Here is a 22,889-nt window from a genome sequence, read left to right as displayed (position 1 = left end):
CCAAGAGGCTTGTCAGATCACTACCCGCTAATAGTTGAGGATACAAGGTTGAGGTATGGTCCTAGACCATTGATGAGCGGATAATTTATACGCTATTTGGCATTATTTTTAGTATGTTTTTAGTATATTTTAGTTAGTTTTTATTATATTTTTATTAGTTTTTAAATAAAAATCACTCTTCTGGACTTTACTATGAGTTTGTGTATTTTTCTGTGATTTTAGATATTTTCTGGCTGAAATTGAGGGACCTGAGCAAAAATCTGATTCAGAGGCTGAAAAAGGACTGCAGATGCTGTTGGATTCTGACCTCCCTGCACTCAAAGTGGATTTTCTGGAGCTACAGAAGCCCAATTAGCGCGCTCTCAATTGTGTTGAAAAGTAGACATTCTGGGCTTTCCAGCAATATATAATAGTCCATACTTTGCCCAAGATTTGATGGCCCAAATAGGCGTTCCAAATCAGCTCAAGAATTCTGGCGTTTAACTCCAAAACTGGCACAAAAGCTGGAGTTAAACGCCCAAACTGGCACAAAAGCTGGTGTTTAACTCCAAGAAAAGTCTCTACACATGGAAGCTTCAATGCTCAGCCCAAGCACACACCAAGTGGGTCCGAAAGAAGATTTCTGCATTAATTACTGATTTCTGTAAACCCTAGGCTACTAGTTCTCTATAAATAGGACATTTTACTATTGTATTTTACACATCTTTGGACGTTTAGTCCCTAGACCTTGGAGGCTAGCCATTCGGCCATGCTTACACCATTATCACTTTTGTATTTTCCACGGTAGAGTTTCTACACACCATAGATTAAGGTGTGGAGCTCTACTGTTCTTCATGAATTAATACAAGTACTATTGTTTTTCTATTCAACTCAAGTCTATTTCTTCTCCAAGATATTCATTCGTTCTTCAACTTGATGAATGTGATGATCCGTGACACTCATCATCATTCTCACCTATGAACATGTGATTGACAACCACCTCTGTTCTACTAGCAATGGCTTGAATGAGTATCTCTTGGGTTTCTAATCTCAGATTGGAACCTTCGTGGTATAAGCTAGAATTATTGGCAGCCATTCCTGATATTCGGAAAGTCTAAACCTTGTCTGTGGTATTCCGAGTAGGATCTGGGAAGGGATGACTGTGACGAGCTTCAAACTCGCGATTGTGGGGCGTGTGACAGACGCAAAAGGATCAATGGATCCTATTCCGACATGATCGAGAACCGACAGCTGATTAGCCGATGTTGTGACAGAGCATCAGGACCATTTTCACTGAGAGGACGGGATGAAGCCATTGACAACGGTGATGCCCAACATAAAGCTTGCCATGGAAAGGAGTATGAATGATTGGAAGAAGGCAATAGAAAAGCAGAGGTTCAAGGGGAACAAAGCATCTTCATACGCTTATCTGAAATCCACCAATGAATTACATAAGTATCTCTATCTTTACTTTATGTTTATTTTCATCACCTTAAACTCCATAACAATTTGAATCCGCCTGACTGAGATTTACAAGATGACCATAGCTTGCTTCAAGCCGACAATCTCCGTGGGATCGACCCTTACTCACGTAAGGTATTACTTGGACGACCCAGTGCACTTGCTGGTTAGTTGTGCGGAATTGTGACAAAGTGTGATTCACGTTTAAGAGCTCCAAGTCCTTTGGCGCCATTGTTGATGATCACAATTTCGTGCACCAAGTTTTTGTCGCCATTGCCGGGGATTGTTCGAGTTTGGACAACTGACGGTTCATCTTGTTGCTTAGATTATGTATCTTTTCTTCAGAATTTTTAAGAATGAATTCTAGAGTTTCAAGGTGATGTTCCCACCATCATAAAAGCTTATTGATTCTCATCAATTTAGCTATTAAATGTAATGTCCTGCTGAAGCTTGGCCAAACATGTCTAATCCTTTTTAGACTGAAGCTTTAGACTAACATTGCATGATTCCTGGAATTCTTATTAAAAGTTTTGATTCTCTTTATTTTCTTTTCCATATAAGTTTCGAAAATCACAAAAAAAAATTTATAAAACCATAAAAATAAAAAATATTTTATGTTTCTTGTTTAAGTCTAGTATCAATTTTTAAGTTTGGTGTCAATTGCATGTTTCTATTTTTCTTGCATTTTTCAAAAATTACATGCATGTGTCTTCATTAATCTTCAAGTTGTTCTTGATGATTTCCTTGCTCTGATCTTTAAATTCTCTTGTTTAGTGTGTTTTATTGTTTCTCATATGCATTTTTACATTGTTATAGTCCTTAGTATACAAACTTTTAAGTTTGGTGTCTTGCATGCATTGTTTATTTGATATTAGTTGCATTTTTATTGTTTCTCATCATCAAAAATTCAAAAATATTTTCAAAACTATGTCTTTTCAAGTCAATAATACAGAGAATTGAAGATTCAGAACATTCAGCAGAGGAATCAAACAGAAAAAGCTGGGCATTCAAAACGGCCAGTAAAGAAGGAAAACTGGTGTTTAAACGCCAGCCAGGGTACCTAGCTGGGCGTTTAACGCCCAAAAGGTAGAGATTTGGGCGTTAAACACCAGAATGGGCACCATTCTGGGCGTTTAACGCCAGGATGACACTAGAGGGAAGATTTTGTTTTTAATTCACATTTTTTTCAAGTTTTCATAATTTTTCAAAATCAAATCCTTTTCGAATCATATCTTTTCAATCATATCTCCTTCAAAATCAATTTCTTTCCATTTTATATTTAATTTTACTATTTTCAAAAATCTTTGCTTCAATTCAAGATTTACTTCAAAAGTTTTCAGGTTGTTACTTGCCTATTAAGAAAGGATCAAATTTTAAATTTTAGAATCATATCTTTTAATTTCTTGTTAGTCAAGTAATCAACTTTAGTTTTAAAACTTTCTCTTTTTAATTTGATTTTCAATCATATCTTCTCAATCATATCTTTTCAATCACATCTTTTTCAAAAATTAATTTTCAATCATATCTTTTTAATTTCTGATTTCAAAATCTTTTTCAAAAATCACTTGATTTCTTTCTCAATCTTAGTTTTCAAAAACCAATTACCAAAATTTCAAAATCTCTTACTTAAATTTCGAAAATTTCTTCCCCTTTTTTCACATCCTTCTATTTAAGGGACTAACACCCCTCCTCAAGGTGCAATTCGAACTCTATCCCTCTTGATAAGTTCGAATTCTCTCATCTCTATCCCCTCCTTCTATTCTTTTTTTCCTCTGACACTTCAAGGAATCTCTATACTGTGACATAGAGGATTCCCTACTTTCTTGTTCTCTTCTCTTTCATATGAGCAGGAACAAAGATAAAGGCATACTTGTTCAAGCTGATCCTGAACCTGAAAGGACCTTGAAGAGAAAGCTAAGAGAAGCTAAAGAACATCTCTCTTTAGAGGGCCTAATAGAGCTCTTCAAAGAAGAAGAAACCATGGCAGCCGAAAACAACAACAATGCCAACAATGCAAGGAAGGTGCTTGGTGACTTTACTACACCTACTCCTGATTTCTATGGGAGAAGCATCTCTATCCCTGCCATTGGAGCAAACAACTCTGAGCTTAAGCCTCAATTAGTTTCTCTAATGCAACAGAATTGCAAGTTTCATAGACTTCCATTGGAAGATCCTCATCAGTTCTTGGCTGAATTCTTGCAAATCTGTGACACTGTCAAGACCAATGGGGTTGACCCTGAAGTCTACAGACTTATGCTTTTTTCTTTTGCTGTAAGAGACAGAGCTAGGACATGGTTGGATTCACAACCTAAGGAAAGCCTGAACTCTTGGGAAAAGCTAGTCAATGCCTTCTTGGCAAAGTTCTTTCCATCTCAAAAATTGAGTAAGCTTAGAGTGGAAGTCCAAACCTTTAGACAGAAGGATGGTGAGTCCCTCTATGAAGCTTGGGAAAGATACAAGCAATTGATCAGAAGGTGCCCTTCTGACATGCTTTAAGAATGGAGCATCATAGGTATTTTCTATGATGGTCTGTCTGAACTATCCAAGATGTCATTGGATAGCTCTGCTGGAGGATCTCTTCATCTAAAGAAGACGCCTGCAGAAGCTCAGGAACTCATTGAAATGGTTGCAAATAACCAATTCATGTACACCTCTGAAAGGAATCCTGTGAATAATGGGTCAACTCGGAAGAAAGGAGTTCTTGAGATTGATACTCTGAATGCCATATTGGCTCAGAATAAAATATTAACCCAACAAGTTAATATGATTTCTCAGAGTCTGTCTGGAATGCAAGCAGCAACAGGCAGTACCAAGGAAGCATCTTCTGAGAAAGAAGCTTATGATCCTGAGAACCCAACAATGGAAGAAGTGAATTACATGGGAGAATCCTATGGAAACACCTATAATCCTTCATGGAGAAATCACCCAAATCTCTCATGGAAGGATCAACAGAGACCTCAACAAGGTTTCAACAACAATTGTGGAAGAAACAGGTTTAGCAATGGCAAACCTTTTCCATCATCTTCTCAGCAACAGATAGAGAATTCTAAGCAGAGCCCCTCTAACTTAACAACCATTGTCTCTGATCTAATCAAAACCACTCAAAGTTTCATGACTGAAACAAGGTCCTCCATTAGAAATTTGGAGGCACAATTGGGTCAGCTGAGTAAGAAAATTACTGAACTCCCTCCTAGCACTCTCCCAAGCAATACAGAAGAGAATCCAAAGAGAGAGTGCAAGGCCATAAACACGTCTCAGACGGCCGAACCTGGAGAGGAGGAAGAGGCAGTGATCTCCACTGAGGAAGGCCTCAATAGACGTTCACTGACCTCCATGGAGTTCCCTAATGAGGAACCATGGGAATCTGAGGCTCAGACTGAGACCATAGAGATTCCATTGAATTTACTTCTGCCTTTCATAAGCTCTGATGAGTATTCTTCCTGTGAAGAGGATGAAGATGTCACTGAAGAGCAAGTTGCTAAGTACCTTGGAGCAATCATGAAGCTAAATGCCAAGTTATTTGGTAATGAGATTTGGGAGGATGAACCTCCATTGCTCATCAAAGAACTGGATGACTTGACTAGGCAGAGATTACCTCTGAAGAGACAAGATCCTGGAAAGTTCTCAATACCTTGTACGATAGGCACCATGACCTTTGAGAAGGCTCTGTGTGACCTAGGATCAAGCATAAACCTCATGCCTCTCTCTGTAATGGAGAAGTTAGGGATCATTGAGGTACAAGCTGCAAGAATCTCACTGGAGATGGCAGACAACTCAAAGAAACAGGCTTATGGACTTGTAGAGGATGTCTTGGTAAAGGTTGAAGGCCATTACATCCCTGCTGATTTCATAATCCTAGAGATTGGGAAGTGTATGGATGAATCCATCATCCTTGGCAGACCCTTCCTAGCCACAGCAAAAGCTGTGATTGATGTTGACAGAGGAGAACTGATCATTCAAGTGAATGAAAACTCCCTTGTGTTTAAAGCTCAAGGATATCCCTCTGTTACCATGGAGAGGAAGCATGAAGATCTTCTCTCAATACAGAGTCAAACAGAGCCCCCACAGTTAAACTCTAAGTTTGATGTTGGGAGGCCACAACCAAACTTTAAGTTTGGTGTTGAACCCCCACATTCAAACTCTAAGTTTGGTGTTGGGAGGTTCCAACATTGCTCTATACATCTGTGAGGCTCCATGAGAGCCCACTGTCAAGCTATTGACATTAAAGAAGCGCTTGTTAGGAGGTAACCCAATTTTTACTTATCTATGTTAAATTTCCATTTTCTTTGGTTATTTTATGTTTTCTATAGGTTGATGATCATGTGAAGTCACAAAAACAATTGAAAAATCAAAAACAGAAGAAAAAATAGAATGAAAAATAGAACACCCTGGAGGAGAAACTTACTGGCGTTTAAACGCCAGTAAGGATAGCAGAATGGGCGTTAAACGCCCAGTCTGGCACCATTCTGGGCGTTTAACGCCAGAAATGGGCACCAGACTGGCGTTTAACGCCAGGATTGGCAGAAAGGGGGCGTTTTGCACGCCACTTGGTGCAGGGATGAGATATCCTTGACACCTCAGGATCTGTAGACCCCACAGGATCCCCACCTACCCCACCACTCTCTCTCTTCTTCACCCATTCACCAATCACCTCAATATCTCTTTCCCAAAAACCCCTCACCTATCAAATCCCACCATTCTCTTCACCACTCACATCCATCCTTCATAAAACCCCACCTACCTCACCATTCAAATTCAAACCACTTTTCCTCCCAAACCCACCCATAATGGCCGAACCATACACACCCCTCTAACTCCTATATAAACCCATCTTCACTCCTTCATTTTCACACAACCTAAACACCACTTCTCTCCCTTGGCCGAAACACAAAGCCCACTCCATCTCCTCTATTTCTTCTTCTTCTACTCTCTTCTTTCTTCTTTTGCTCGAGGACGAACAAACCTTCTAAGTTTGGTGTGGTAAAAGCTAAAGCTTTTTGTTTTTCCATAACCATTTATGGCACCAAAGGCCGGAGAAACCTCTAGAAAGAGGAAAGGGAAGGCAAAAGCTTTCACCTCCAAGTCATGGGAGATGGAGAGATTCCTCTCAAGGGTGCATCAAGACCACTTCTATGAAGTTGTGGCCAAGAAGAAAGTGATCCCCGAGGTCCCTTTCAAGCTCAAAAAGAATGAGTATCCGGAGATCCGACATGAGATCCGAAGAAGAGGTTGGGAAGTTCTCACCAACCTCATTCAACAAGTTGGGATCTTGATGGTTCAAGAGTTCTATGCCAATGCATGTATCACCAAGAACCATGATCAAAGTGTGAACCCGGACCCTAAGAATTGGCTTACAATGGTTCGGGGGAATTACTTAGATTTTAGTCCGGAAAATGTAAGGTTGGCATTCAACTTGTCCATGATGCAAGGAGATGCACACCCCTACACTAGAAGGGTCAACTTTGATCAAAGGTTGGACCAAATCCTCATGGACATCTGTGAAGAGGGCGCCCAATGGAAGAGAGATTCAAGAGGGAAGTCGGTTCAACTAAGAAGGCATGACCTCAAGCCCGTGGCTAGGGGATGGTTGGAGTTCATCCAACGCTCAATTATTCCCACTAGCAACCGGTCTGAAGCTACTATAGACCGGGCTATCATGATCCATAGCATCATAATTGGAGAGGAAGTGGAAGTTCATGAGGTTATATCCCAAGAACTCTACAAGGTGGCGGACAAGTCCTCTCCTTTGGCAAGGTTAGCCTTCCCTCATCTCATTTGTCACCTTTGCAATTCGGTTAGAATTGACATAGAGGGAGACACTCTCATTGATGAGGACAAGCCCATCACTAAGAAAAGAATGGAGCAAACAAGAGAACCTCATCAAGAGCATGAGGAAATTCCTCATGAAATCTCTGAGATGTCTCAAGGGATGCATTTTCCTCCACAAAACTATTGGGAGCAAATCAACACCTCCCTAGGAGAATTAAGTTCCAACATGGGACAACTAAGGGTGGAGCTCCAAGAGCATTCCATCCTCCTCCATGAAATTAGAGAAGATCAAAGAACCATGAGAGAGGAGCAACAAAGGCAAGGAAGAGACATTGAGGAGCTCAAGCACTCCATAAGATCTTCAAGAGGAAGAACAAGCCGCCATCACTAAGGTGGACCCATTCTTTAATTTCCTTGTTCTTTATTTTCCTGTTTTTCGAAAATTATGCTTTATGTTTATCTATGTTTGTGTCTTTATTACATGATCATTAGTGTCTATGTCTTAAAGCTATGAAAATGAATCCATCACCTTTTTTAAATGAAAAATGTTTTTAATTGAAAAAGAAAAAGAAGTACATGAATTTCAAATTTTAAAACAGTTTAATTATTTTGATGTGGTGGCAATACTATTATTTTTCTGAATGAATGCTTGAACAGTGCATATTTTTTAATTTGATTGTTTATGAATGTTAAAATTGTTGGCTCTTGAAATAATGAAAGGAAAAAGAGAAATATTATTTGATGATCTGAAAAATCATAAAATTGATTCTTGAAGCAAGAAAAAGCAGTGAATAGAAAGCTTGCAGAAAAAAAAAGAAAAAAAAAGAAAAAGAAAGAAAAAGAAAAAGCAAGCAGAAAAAGCCAATTCCCCTTTAAACCAAAAGGCAAGGGTGATAAAAAAGGGATCCAAGGCTTTGAGCATCAGTGGATAGGAGGGCCCACAGGAATAAAATCATGGCCTAAGCGGCTAAACCAAGCTGTCCTAACCATGTGCTTGTGGCGTGAAGGTGTCAAGTGAAAACTTGAGACTGAGCGGTTAAAGTCGTGGTCCAAAGCAAAAAGAGTGTGCTTAAGAGCTCTGGACACCTCTAATTGGGGACTCTAGCAAAGCTGAGTCACAATCTGAAAAGGTTCACCCAGTTATGTGTCTGTGGCATTTATGTATCCGGTGGTAATATTGGAAAACAAAATGTTTAGGGTCACGGCCAAGACTCATAAAAGTAGCTGTGTTCAAGAATCAACATATTTAACTAGGAGAATCAATAACACTATCTGGATTCTGAGTTCCTATAGAAGCCAATCATTCTGAACTTCAAAGGATAAAGTGAGATGCCAAAACTGTTCAGAGGCAAAAAGCTAAAGGCCCCGCTCATCTAATTAATACTGATCTTCATAGATGTTTTTGGAATTTATTGTATATTCTCTTCTTTTTATCTTATTTGATTTTCAGTTGCTTGGGGACAAGCAACAATTTAAGTTTGGTGTTGTGATGACCGGATAATTTATACGCTTTTTGGCATTGTTTTTAGTATGTTTTTAGTATATTTTAGTTAGTTTTAATTATGTTTTTATTAGTTTTTAAATAAAAATCACTCTTCTGGACTTTACTATGAGTTTGTGTGTTTTTCTATGATTTCAGGTATTTTCTGGCTGAAATTGAGGGACCTGAGCAAAAATCTGATTCAGAGGCTGAAAAAGGACTGCAGATGCTGTTGGATTCTGACCTCCCTTCACTCAAAGTGGATTTTCTGGAGCTACAGAAGCCCAATTCGTGCGCTCTCAATTGCGTTGGAAAGTAGACATCCTGGGCTTTCCAGAAATATATAATAGTCCATACTTTGCCCAAGATTTGATGGCCCAAACAGGCGTTCCAAGTCAGCTCAAGAATTCTGGCGTTTAACTCCAAAACTGGCACAAAAGCTGGAGTTAAACGCCCAAATTGGCACAAAAGCTGGCGTTTAACTCCAAGAAAAGTCTCTACACATGGAAGCTTCAATGCTCAGCCCAAGCACACACCAAGTGGGCCCGGAAGAATATTTCTGCATTAATTACTGATTTCTGTAAACCCTAGGCTACTAGTTCTCTATAAATAGGACCTTTTACTATTGTATTTTACACATCTTTGGACGTTTAGTCCCTAGACCTTGGAGGCTGGCCATTCGGCCATGCTTACACCATTATCACTTTTGTATTTTCCACGGTGGAGTTTCTACACACCATAGATTAAGGTGTGGAGCTCTACTGTTCTTCATGAATTAATACAAGTACTATTGTTTTTCTATTCAACTCAAGTCTATTTCTTCTCCAAGATATTCATTCGTTCTTCAACTTGATGAATGTGATGATCCGTGACACTCATCATCATTCTCACCTATGAACATGTGATTGACAACCACCTCTATTCTACTAGCAATGGCTTGAATGAGTATCTCTTGGGTTTCTAATCTCAGATTGGAACCTTCGTGGTATAAGCTAGAATTATTGGCAGCCATTCCTGATATTCGGAAAGTCTAAACCTTGTCTGTGGTATTCCGAGTAGGATCTGGGAAGGGATGACTGTGACGAGCTTCAAACTCGCGATTGTGGGGCGTGTGACAGACGCAAAAGGATCAATGGATCCTATTCCGACATGATCGAGAACCGACAGCTGATTAGCCGATGTTGTGACAGAGCATCAGGACCATTTTCACTGAGAGGACGGGATGAAGCCATTGACAACGGTGATGCCCAACATAAAGCTTGCCATGGAAAGGAGTATGAATGATTGGAAGAAGGCAATAGAAAAGCAGAGGTTCAAGGGGAACAAAGCATCTTCATACGCTTATCTGAAATCCACCAATGAATTACATAAGTATCTCTATCTTTACTTTATGTTTATTTTCATCACCTTAAACTCCATAACCATTTGAATCCGCCTGACTGAGATTTACAAGATGACCATAGCTTGCTTCAAGCCGACAATCTCCGTGGGATCGACCCTTACTCACGTAAGGTATTACTTGGACGACCCAGTGCACTTGCTGGTTAGTTGTGCGGAATTGTGACAAAGTGTGATTCACATTTAAGAGCTCCAAGTCCTTTGGTGCCATTGTTGATGATCACAATTTCGTGCACCAACCATTCCGAAGCCTAGACTCGTGGTTCACACATGAAGATTTTCTCAAAATGGTTAAAGAGAAATGGAGGGACTTAGGGGAGATACATTTTACAGATAAATTGAAGGCTTTAATGGTTCCTCTGGGGAGTTTGGTGATATGGATAAGAAAATTATGAGGTTTGAGGAAGAGATCAAGAAGATAGATGACATGGTAAGTAATGAAATATATATTGAAACAGTGGAGGCTAGAAGAAAGACGTTAGTGACTTGCTGTGAGAAGTGGTATGTCAGAAAAGAATTATACTGGAAACAGATGTCACATTCTTGACTTGCGAAGGACATGGACAGAAACACCAGGTACTTCCACAATATAGCCTCAACAAGAAGAAGGAATAACAAGATTGATGCTTTGGTAATTACTGGCAGGCTGGTAAGAAATCAAGCAAGAATAAAAAACGCCACCCGAAAGTTCTACAAGAATTTATATCATCAGAAAAAGTCTCCTACAGTGGGCTTTAGGGATGGTCTGGTGGAGGTGATAGCTGGAGAGGATACTGCAGCTCTAGAGGTGTTGCCATCGGTTGAGGAGATTAAAGAGGCAATATGGGATTGTGAATCATCTAGGGCACCAGGAAGTGACGGGTACAACATAAATTTCATCAAGAAGTGCTGGGATGAGATTGGGACTGAGTTCACGACAACTATATTAGGATTCCTTCAGACCTCAAGATTACCGTCAGACTCTGACATCACATCGGTTGCGTTGGCACCAAATTTCATGGGAGTAAAGGAGATAAAGGATCTTCGACCGATTAGTATGGTGGCTGTGTGTATAAGGTGATTTCAAAGGTTCTGGTCAGGAGGATGAGATCAGTTATGCCAAGTCTGGTTGGAGAGACTCAGAGTGTGTTTGTCAAAGGGCGAAAAATATATGATGGGACTCTGATTGCATATGAAATGGTACATTGGCTTAAAAGGAGGAAGAAGAAAGTGGCAATAATCAAGCTCGATTTTCAAAAGGCATATGATAGGGTCAAGTGGAGTTTTGTGGACATTGTGTTACAGAAGATGGGATGGAATGGGTGATGGAGTGTGTTGGCACAACCTCTATGTCGGTGTTGATAAATGGCTCGCCTACGAAGCCATTCAAGATGGAAAGAGGACTGAGAGATGGTGACCCTCTATCTCCATTTTTGTTTGTGCTTGTAGTGGATGTACTGCATAGAATGATTGGTGAGCCTACTAGGAACGGCCAGATATCCCCATTGTTTGTTGGGAGACACAATATAGAATTGTCACACCTCCAGTTTGCTGATGACACAGTGCTGTTCTGTTCACCAGATGAGAAGACTATAAAGAATTATAAGAGGTTTCTGCGGTTTTTTGAGTTGATGTCGAGGTTGAGTATCAATTTTGATAAATCCAGCTTGATCTCAATCAATTGTGGCCCACAATGGGTTCAAAGTACGTGCAGTCCGTTGGGGTGTAAGGAGGCGGCGCTCTCGGTCCGATACCTTGGAATCCCCTTAGGAGCCAATCTGAGGTTGGTCAAGACCTCGAAGGCAATCATAGACAAAGTGGAGGAGAAGCCCAGCTTGTGAAAATCTAAGATACTTAACAAAGCGGGAAAGTTGTAGCTCATAAAAGCAGTACTAAGTAGCTTTCCTGTATATTATTTAAACTTATACAAGATGCCGAAAGCAGTTGCAGAGAAATTGATTTCCATACAGAGAAGGTTCTTATGGAGTAAGGAGGATGGAAGGACTGGGATGGCGTTAGTTAGTTGGGATGTAGTCCAAGCCCTAAAAAAACTAGGGGGATTAGGAGTTGGAAATGCGATAATTCGAAACACTGCTCTTGTGTTTAAATGGTGGTGGAGATTCTCAAAAGAGGAGTGTTTTCTATGGAAGAAGATGGTTTTCTTGTGTAATAATCTCTCCGCTACTAAGCTTTTATCTACCCAAACTTTACCTACTAAAGGGGGTCCATGGAAGGACATATGTCAGCTACAGATCAAGGAGCAACATATAAGGGACAAGATGATAATTGACTTGTCTATGGAGATTGGTGATGGCAGAAGAACTCACTTCTGGAAGATATCTGGCTCAGCTGTGGACCTCTTAAAGATAGGTTTCCAAGGCTCTTCTCGGTTTCATCCCAAAAAGGATCTGTCATAGGGATTTGTGGCTTCTAGGATGGGTTTGAGTGAATTTGGAACTTCCAATGGAGGCGTGAACTGTTCCAATAGGAGTTGGAAATTGTGAATCAATTACATGATACTCTGAGACCGGTTAAACTATCTAGTGAAAGAGAGGATAGAATGGTCTGGAAGTTTGACAAACAAGGTGTATTTTCTACTAACTCATTTGTGCAGGTATTGCAGGCGGAAACACTTCCGGATGACATAACAAGCTATAGCTTCACCAAGACTATTTGGAAAAGGTTAGTCCCTCCAAAAGTTGAGATGCTTGCTTGGTTTGTTTTGATAGGCAGGGTGAACACAAAGGAAAGGTCATGTCGACTTGGAATTGTTAATCAGGATGAGAATGTGTGTGTGTGTGTGTGTGTGTGTGTGTGTGTGTGTGTGTGTGTGTTATGTAGTAAGAATGTTGAATATGTCCACCACTTGTTCCTTGGCTGTGAATTTTTTTGGCAGGTGTGGTGCGCTTGGTTATCTGATTTTGGCAGACCTTGGTCCATCTCGGGGTCTCTGAAAGAACACTTTCAAAGTTAGACAGGTGCTACATATAGAAAAAAGGAGTGCAAAAATTGGTTCATAAGCTTCTTTGCAATTGTGTGGAACGTCTGGTTAGAAAGGAACCGGAGCTTGTTTTAGAATAAAGCAAAATGTGCTGAAGACATCATCAACTTGTCGATGCTGAATTACAGGGAGTGGAGGCGTGAAGATCCCTTTGGTTGTTGATGGCAATACCGGAGATAACACTGGGATAATTTGTCTAGATTACTATATAGGGTTTACAACAGGTGTTGCATTCGTAGTTTCTTGCTTGTTCGCTCCACGTTTGTGTTGAGCTCCTTTGTTTCAAAAAAAAAGACCGAGTATTTTACAAGTTGAAGAAGATGTTTGGAATGATAAATTCTACAAGCTTGATTTAATGGAGGTAATGTTGCATAAAATAAATTAACTTGTATCCACCTCCATATTAGAATCATTATGAATGATCATGAGATAAGCAAGTTGCCAAATTGAATAAAAGTACAAGAAACTAAAAGACTCCACATATTACTAAGTTGTTAGAAGATTTGAGAATTTATAACTCATATGATGTTTTCTACAAAACTTGAAAAGATTCAAGAATGTTACAAATTACTTACAACATGCTAGAAGTGTTTAGAATGTAAAGTCAAATATGAATTGCAAAGTTTGATTACATGCTAAAAGTAGTCAACAATAGTGGCTTGAACTTTCTACAAGTTTTATCACTTCCATTACAACTTATACTTAGTTGTTCATAGCCAATAATAACCTTTCTTAGCAACTAAGTATGTCATCATATTTTATCTATATAAAGGCTTGAAACTCATTCACTTTAATAATCTCTCCATAAATCAAAATATTTAGTGTTTGTTTCAAAAATTCTTTCTTATATTCTTTAATTGTTAGTGAGTTTGAATGATGAAAACTATGATAATACCATTTATATGAGTTAGTGATCTTGGCGCCAATTAATTATAGGTATTATACTTACAATAAACAATATAATTTGTTTTGGTTCCAAATGAACTTGATCCCTTAATTGCTTCTCTTCCACTAATTTTTGACGAATTTGAGTACGATTGATCTTTGTCCATGTATTTTAATTAATACATCACTTTAATTCTTAGATAAAATATAGGCCTCCTAAATTTGAAATAACATACAAAATAATTTAAATAGAGTGATATATAACAACCTTTGAATTTGTGTTTTTTTTGTGTGTATTTTTAAAAGACAAAATTATGAATAGATACAGAAGAGAAACAGAAGAAGAAATAATTCATAAGAAAAACAAACACAAATTTTCTAAACTAAATACAAAAATTTTGAGATGCTAAACACAAATTTTTTTAAAGATAAATACAAAATTTTTTAAAAAATATAAAAGAAATACAAAAATTTATTGACAATAAATATAAAAACTTTGTAATTATAAACAAAAAATTATTGAAGATTGTTCGGTTGCTTGCGAGGAAGGTGGATCAAATGGTTAGTGGGTCAAGAGCAACGGGTTGATCGAGGGTGTTTCAGGACCTGGGCGCGAGTTCCACAGAGAGGCATTGTTCCGAGCGTTGGTGGATCGGCAGGTGAGGCCAACTATAAGGACACTCCAATGCTAAAGTGAGTATCTGTACCAAGAGGCGGCTAATTAGGGTAAGAATAACGTACCTGGGGAGGGGTAGGTCCCTCACCATTTATACGTTGCACTTCGGGTTGGCCCTTTGTCCTGGGCCCATCCGTTTGAAAGCTTCTGCCAACTATCCAAGTCTCCATCAAGATATGAAGCAACACGTGGGTCACATTCGCATGTGGGTGGATGACCCGTCGTGTCAGGAGTCCGTATGGTGGGGCCCGGCCCTTGTTAGATTAGGCTGGAACAAAGATAAACTTAATTTTTTTGTGGAAAAACATAAGAAAGAAATTAAAAAATTTATTGATAATATATATAAAATTTTTGTGTTATTCATAAAAAAAAACACAAGTCAAAATTATTTTTTGTGTTATGTAATTAAAGTTTTGTTTTGTATTTTTTTTGTTATACAATTAATTTGTTTATATTTTTCAACTAAAATTTTTATATTTTTTAACAAAAATTTATATTTTTAAAATTTTCAAATTCCGTCTTCCTTCTCTCCTCTTCCTCACCCTCTCAAAAAGAAGAAAAATAAGAAAACAAAGAAGAAAAAACACAAAAAATGGAAGAAATAAAAAAATTAAAACAATATTGTTTCGAAGGAATATATGAAACTAAAATGGTGTAGGTCTAGACGTAAGGTCCAAACTCCTTCGAATAACAATTATGACTTATTCACCAAGAGGTGAAGTTGCCGTCATCGTTGAACAAATGATAGTGGGGTACCTACAAAGGATTTTGATACTTAAGTTAGCAGGAGTTTTAGACAAATTTAAGGGAATTAGGATTAAGAAATACCTAATGTTGATAAGGTATTTATAAAGAAATAAGAGATGACTTGATCATCATTGCAGAATCTTCTCTCTTGTGGTAGTAGTTAGTTATTTTTCTAATATTTTTAGAAAATTATCCCACATTTTGATGGTTGCTCTAAGAGATAGCCTCTGAAGTAGTAGGATAACAAAGCTTTGCTTGCTGCACAATTTGGATTGACTATGGGTCACGAAATTCATATCTCAAGCGGAATTGATTAATCAAGAATCTTATTAGGTTGGATTTATAAACTTAATGAGCTATTTTTATAATGGTCCAATCTTTATTGGGTATGTGATCTCAAGTTATTTGGGCTAGGATATAAACAAATATCAAGAGTAGAAGAAGAAGAAAAAAAAATAACTATTTGTACTCATAAATTTTGTGAATGCTGACAAAAGTACCCATCAAACAAGAAAATTAACGTTATACTAATACAAGATGGGTTCTGTGTGACAAAAGTACCCAAATCCTATTTTTTGTTGACTTTTAATAAAATTTTCAAATTATCCACCATTTATCTTCAATCTCAACTCCATCACCATCTCTTCTTCTCCAAATCTCAAACTTTCACATCTCTTTTTTTGGCAACAAATGTGAGCCACAGTAGCCAACCAACAGCAATGCTTTCAGCTTCTACAAACCAATGACACCAATCCTCGCATTCAATGCCCCAATTGACCTCGAACTCCCTCTCCCACCATTATTCCCATTCCTATTCTCCCATGGCAAGTTCACCAACATCCTCTAAAATGTTGTAGCTTTAACCTTTGTACTCCTTATTGCCTGCCACAACCTTTTGTCCTCCGTCTGATCATCTGGTTTGGCCCTTCTCCTGGAACTCGGTCTCGGCCCAGTTCCGCATCGAGTCAATGTGCCGAGAGATATAAGAGAACTGGTTCGACATGGCGGCCTCCTATATCACTTTAATTAAAAATGGGTCGCTGTTAAGACCATTGGTTCTCCTTAATTTGAAGTTGAGGGGTGTTGATTGAGGGATGAGGCCATTAGGATATTCTTGAAGTAGTGTACGATGAACAATTCGTAATATTTTGCTATGGTGGACACATCGAAATGGGAAGGTACACACTGTTGTGAGGTACTTGAAAAATTCTTTTGAAAATCTTTCTTGTTGGTTTAGAGTTATGTTCAATAGTATAGATTTGGATATGAACATATGAAAAGATTTTGTTTTGTTATTAAAGAGGGTGAGGATAATGGCGGTGAATTTGTAAAGAACAACAGTCTGAAAAGTATAGAAAGAGAGGGAGAGATGAAAAAGAGATGTGGGGTGAGGATAATTTGATAATTTTATTATAAAATGTAAAAAAAATTAATATTTGGATACTTTTGTCACACGAAATATATTTTTTGTGGATACAACATTAATTACTTATTTGATAAATACTTTTGTCAACGTTTGCAAAATTCATAAAATACAAATAGTTATTTTTTCTAAAAAAATACAATAACAAACCAACAATAAAATGTGTGATTTATGCACACATTATATAAATATTTTTTACTAGAATTGAATCTAATTGGCCATAATTATAGAAAAATTTGATCCAATAGAATAAGAGATCATGTCATAACACAAAATGTTAAGAACTAACCTCTTGTATTTATTTTAAATTTGGGTTGATATTAATTTATTGAGTAATTACTCAAATTAGTTTTCGACGATTTTGAAAGCGGATATTTAGTCCTTAAAAAAAATAATACAAAAAATAATTCTTAAGATTTTACTTTGATAGATAAATCAGTTTTCAGATTATTTTTTTATAAAGTAATTACTCAAATCAGTCTAAAAAATTTTAAAAGCGGACATTTTAATCTCCAAAAAAAATTAATACACAATTCAATCCCAAACATTTTTTTCTATCAGACATAACAGTCCCGTCCATTTTACTTTTACTATATGTCAACTTTTATTATTGTTAACTTAGTTTTGTTCATGTAGACGATGACACTAGCATATTAATATGCTCTTTCCATTAAAAACAAGTAGGGTGAATAATAATGCATTAAAATCTAAATTAAAACATTTTTTTTAATATAAATATTTTTTAAAATAGGACATCTTTTGATTATATTAAATACAAAAATATCAAATAATTTCAACTTTGAATTTCTTATAGAATAATCTCTAATAATTTTATTGAACATTATTATTATTATTATTATTATTATTATTATTATTATTATTATTATTATTATTATTATTATATACATAAGAATCTAATGAATAAATTTATTATTATTTTTGTCCAAAAAATACAAAAAATTATAGTACAATATTATTATGTAATTAATAATAATAATAATAATAATAATAATAATAATAATAATAATAATTTTATTTTACTTTTTTTTGGATGAAAGACTGTTATGTCTTATGAAAAAAAGTTGAAAATTGATCTGTATATTAATTTTTCTTGAAAATTAAAATATATGCTTTTAAAATGCTTGGAGACTGATTTAGGTAATTATTCTATCGGAAAATAAACTGAAAACTAATTTATCTGCTGAAATAAAAATATAATAATGTTTTTGTATATTAATTTTTTTAAAAACTAAAATGTTCACTTTTAAAATCATTGGGACTGATTTAGATAATTATTCTAATTTATTTGTTTACTAAAAATATTAACCATTAATATTTTTTTTGAAGTAATAATATACCAAAAACACAAGTTTAAGGGAATATTCTTTCTGGAATAAGAGATTTTGTTTTTTCAATAATGCAAATATCCATTGAAAATATTTATTTTGATTTTTTTTAGCGTCATTTATAGTGAAATTTCAAATTAACGTTATAGGAATTATTATATTTTTAAGAAATATTTGAATTATATATTACTTTTTTTTCATTTATATTTGAAAAACCGAATTATGAATTTTATTTAAAATAATTAAAGCTATCCTTTTGAAAATTAATTTTAAGGATATATATAGGGAGTTCATGGATCGAATTCGATCCGCATATCTGCGATATTTATCCGAATTCTATTCGAAAATTGCGGATATAGATTCGATCCGCAAGTCTATCGGATCGGATTGCGAATTTTGTGTTAATATTTGCATATCCGATCTGCATATTCGCATATCCGCAAAAATAAAGAAATAAATAAATAAATATTCTTTTTATATTTTATTTCGACTAATAATTATCATATATATTGTATTATTTTAATTTATTATTTAAGAAATGTATGTTTAATATTATTTTAAAAGTAAACATATTTAAAAAAATAAAAAAAATGAATTTTATTGATATATTTTTTAATAAAAATAATCTTTTTAAAATATTTTTGTGTTTTGCGAACCGATATCCAATCCAATTCGCAAAGGTGCGAATCGAATCGAATCGGATTCAAGCTTAAAAATTACGGATATGAGATCCGTTGATTTTAATGCGGATCGGATCGAAATTTTGACCATATCTGATCCGATTTGATCCGCGTTCACGCTAGATATATAATCAAATTAATAAAATTACAATACCAGTGATGTGTTTAGTTGAAAGTAGCCAAAAAAATTGGTTTTGAGAAAGACAACCTAATTATTTCTATAAAAATATTTTAAAGTAAAAATAATAGTTATAAATATTTAAATAATAGTTATAAATATTTAAATAATACTTATAAATTCTCCAAGTAGTTGTTTGGTAGCTGAGCATTGAACACGCAGGGCGTATCAGCTTCTCTAACAAAACGGCACCCATCTCTCTCTCAATTATCCAAAATGGTTTCATTATTTTTGAATTGAATTCCTCCATGCCTGCAATGGTCATACTCTTGGTAGCCCTCGCCGTTCTGCTCCTCTTCTTCTCCTTCTCCAAGAAGCTATGGAGGGGCGTGGAAGACTGGTTCCACGTGTACCAGTTCTTGAAGGTCCCACAGCACAACCACACAACCTTGCAGGAGAATCATCTCTACAGAAAGGTCTCCCTCTACTTGCATTCTCTCCCTTCCATCGAAGACTCTGATTTCACAACACTCCTTACTGGCAAGAAGTATAACGACATCCTTCTCTGCCTCGGCCCCGACCAAACCATTCAGGACCGTTTTCTCGGAGCCACCGTCTTCTGGCACAACCAAACCGACGTCGACGACGGTGCTGATCAGAATCCCCAATTCAATCGCGCCAGAGCCTTCGTTCTCAAGATAAGAAAAGTGGACAAACGCCGAATCCTCCGCCCCTACCTTCAGCACATTCACGCCGTCGCCGACGATATTGAGCAGCAAGGGAACCGCGATCTGCGGCTATTCATGAACACCGCTGCCGCTGCACAGGGAAGAGGAAGGTGGAGATCAGTTCCTTTTACCCACCCCTGCACCTTTGAAACCCTTGCCATGGAGTCCGATCTCAAGAACCGGGTGAAATCCGACCTCGAATCGTTCCTCAGGGCGAAGCAGTACTACAACCGGCTTGGCCGAGTGTGGAAACGGAGCTTCCTCTTATACGGTCCTTCCGGAACCGGAAAATCGAGCTTCGTCGCTGCCATGGCCAATTTCCTTCGCTACGACGTGTATGACATCGACCTCTCCAAGGTTCCCAGCGATTCGGATCTGAAACTGCTCCTACTACAGACGACGCCGAAATCAGTGGTAGTGGTGGAGGACCTCGACCGGTTCCTGGCGGAGAAATCCACGGCGGTGAGCTCTTCAGGGATGCTGAACTTTATGGACGGAGTAGTGAGCTCGTGCTGTGGCGAGGAGAAGGTGATGGTGTTCACGATGAACAGCAAGGAACACGTGGATCCGAACCTTCTTCGGCCGGGTCGGGTCGACGTTCACATCCACTTTCCCTTGTGCGATTTCACGGCGTTCAAGACGATGGCGAATAACTACCTTGGAGTGAAGGAGCACAAGCTGTTCCCTCAGGTTCAAGAGATTTTCCAGAACGGCGCGAGTCTCAGCCCCGCCGAGATCGGCGAGTTGATGATCGCTAACCGAAACTCACCGAGTCGGGCCATCAAATCGGTGATCACCGCCTTACAAACGGACGGCGATGGGAGAGGGTCCGGGAGTCCGATCGTACGGCATACAGGGGAGGATGACGTGGACGAACCTGACGCTGTTATGTGTGGTGAGGGTCTCCACACGGTTAAGGATTTGCGTAAATTGTACGGCTTTTTCAGGTTGAAGAATACCAGAAGATCCCCCTCCTCCAACACCAGCTCAATGCCCAGCCCCTTGAGATGACACGTGTCACCACTGGTTTGCTTCGGCGAAGGATGCTCTTCTTTTTTTCTTATATAAGCCAGCTTAGCTTATACATTTATGATTTATTGATTGGATACATGATGGTGGATAGATATGCTCTCTTCAGTGGGATTGTCTCTCATGGGAATGTAAATAACTAGAAATAGATGGTTAATTGCATATATTAGGCAAAAGCAAACTATACATACACTGTATAGTTTTTTTCTCATTTTGGTGATTTGCGAATCTGCTTTTATTTAGGAGGAGTGTTAGGGCAAGTAACTTTTATGATTTATAGTTATCAAATAGTTATTTGATGATGATTTTAATGGTATAAGATTGATGTGAAATTTCATTCAATGGCTTACTTTTTTTTTTTCTAATTACATGTTTGACTAAAATTGAACAAAGTTGTCGGTACATAGACTTTTCTTTTATTTATAGTTGAAATGTTTTCTTTCTTTGCCTTATTCTCTCTCTTTGAAATCATATTTTTTCTGTTTTCAGAAAATACATATCGCGTTTTACCATTCTATAAAGAGTCTTTTATGTATGTCAAATCATATTTATACGATGATGCTCAAGTCCTACAGAAATTAATTACTGTTATCTCACTCTCACGGGAATGTATTATATTGTGGTTTATCATTCCATAATATGCTCATAAATGATTATTTTGGTTCATTAATACATTTATATCTTCATCAACATTTACCGCACATTATATAATACGAAGTAGTGGGGTGCTCGAGCTTGACAATAAGTAAACAAATCTGTTGCCCCTTAGGTACTTAAAGACAGTCAAAAAGATTATTTTAAATATGGCCACTATGTTATACATTTGTATCTTCAATGGAAAGCTGTTACTAAAAAACTTAATTAAGTCTATTTTAAGATGGCGAGGAAAGTTAACTGACAAGGGAAAACAGACTTTTGTCAAACATCTTTGTATAATGCAATATCCGGGTATCCAAGTGATTAAATCGGGTAATTCACGTGAATAAATACTGAATTTTTTGTAAACGCTTTGATGGCTTCATGTGTTATGAAAAAAAAAAATTCAAGTTTTAGTCCTTTAGAACATTAAAAGTTTTTATAATGATTATTTAAACGGTAATGAATCAAATGATAATTTTTAATAAAATTTTAAAAATAATTTATTATTTCGTTTTAAATTCATAAATTCGTAAAAATATAAATTTTTTAAAATTTAAATTAAAACACAAAATTTAAATTTTTATTCTTATTCGTTTTTATTTTTTAATATTTTATTTAAATTTAAATAAAAATATTTTTTTAGATATTTATATTTTAAAATTAATATAAAATAAATAAATAATTAACTTATGTATAATTGTATATATTATACTAATAGTACAATTTAATATTATTTATTGTGTTGCATGTTAATTCAACTTTAGTTAATTTAATTTATATATAAATAATATAAATCAAAACAAGTTTTTTTTTTTTGGTGACTAATCAAAACAAGTTAATTCCATTCGGCTTTACAAATGGATTTACAAACTATTTATTTGTCTGAATTACCGTGATTAATTTAGAACAAATCATAAGCCGCAAAATTTTTATTATGTACTATTTGTTTATGTGAGGCCCGAAATCGTTTTCTACCCACAAGTTAATGTGAGAACTTGGTTCGCTAACTAAGTAATTCCACGGAGTGCAACTGTAACTCCTACATTTTAGTTTTCTCCCAACTTGGAATTGTTGACAAGTACATAGTTGTCATTACTTATGTGAAGTCCACGTCCTTCTCATTAGGAATAGTTAGTTTGGTATTATTTATCTGACGATATTGTTAGCTTCTCAAAATTAGAAAGGAGATAGATGGTTTTTTTTAAAAAAAAACTAAAATTAAAAAAATAATTATTTTTTTAAATATTTTATTCTAATTTTAATTCTTGGAATCTGCTTTTTTTTTTTATTAAGATGAGGCTTTCGGCGAGTTCGTCGCATTCAAACTAACTTCACTCAAATTTTTTCTGAAACCTTAGTTGAAAAGGAAATTTAAATTTCTAAACCATTATCATATCTCTAACAGTATAGAGGAGTACACAAAAGTATATAGATAATATGGTTTTTTTAATATCGCCGCGTTAATGATAATCATTATTATCGTCTCCAGAAATACACAGGTCGCACAGGAATAAACTATATTTAACAAGAATTTTTTTATTATAAATTAAA

The 22,889-nt window shown here is 36.5% G+C and overlaps 1 protein-coding gene and 1 non-coding gene across 2 annotated transcripts; one reads left to right on the top strand and one right to left on the bottom strand.

Annotated features, from left to right (window-relative positions):
* Positions 1-3,825: 3,825 nt before the first annotated feature.
* Positions 3,826-3,933, bottom strand: LOC112760559 (small nucleolar RNA R71). Its single transcript, XR_003180993.1, has one exon. It is a non-coding gene; the product is annotated as a small nucleolar RNA R71 (small nucleolar RNA).
* A 14,587-nt stretch (positions 3,934-18,520) lies between these two features.
* Positions 18,521-21,041, top strand: LOC112758510 (AAA-ATPase At2g46620). Its single transcript, XM_025807207.3, has one exon. The coding sequence runs from the start codon at positions 19,251-19,253 to the stop codon at positions 20,679-20,681; it is 1,431 nt and encodes a 476-aa protein (XP_025662992.1). The 5' UTR covers positions 18,521-19,250; the 3' UTR covers positions 20,682-21,041.
* Positions 21,042-22,889: the final 1,848 nt, after the last annotated feature.

The sequence above is a fragment of the Arachis hypogaea genome, chromosome 16 (genome assembly GCF_003086295.3).
Source record: "Arachis hypogaea cultivar Tifrunner chromosome 16, arahy.Tifrunner.gnm2.J5K5, whole genome shotgun sequence".
NCBI lineage: Eukaryota > Viridiplantae > Streptophyta > Magnoliopsida > Fabales > Fabaceae > Arachis > Arachis hypogaea.
This window is presented reverse-complemented; position numbering and strand designations above follow the sequence as displayed.

Bases quoted from the DNA above. Each gene is read 5' to 3' on its own strand.
- LOC112758510 (XM_025807207.3), top strand. From the start codon at position 19,251: ATGCCTGCAATGGTCATACTCTTGGTAGCCCTCGCCGTTCTGCTCCTC.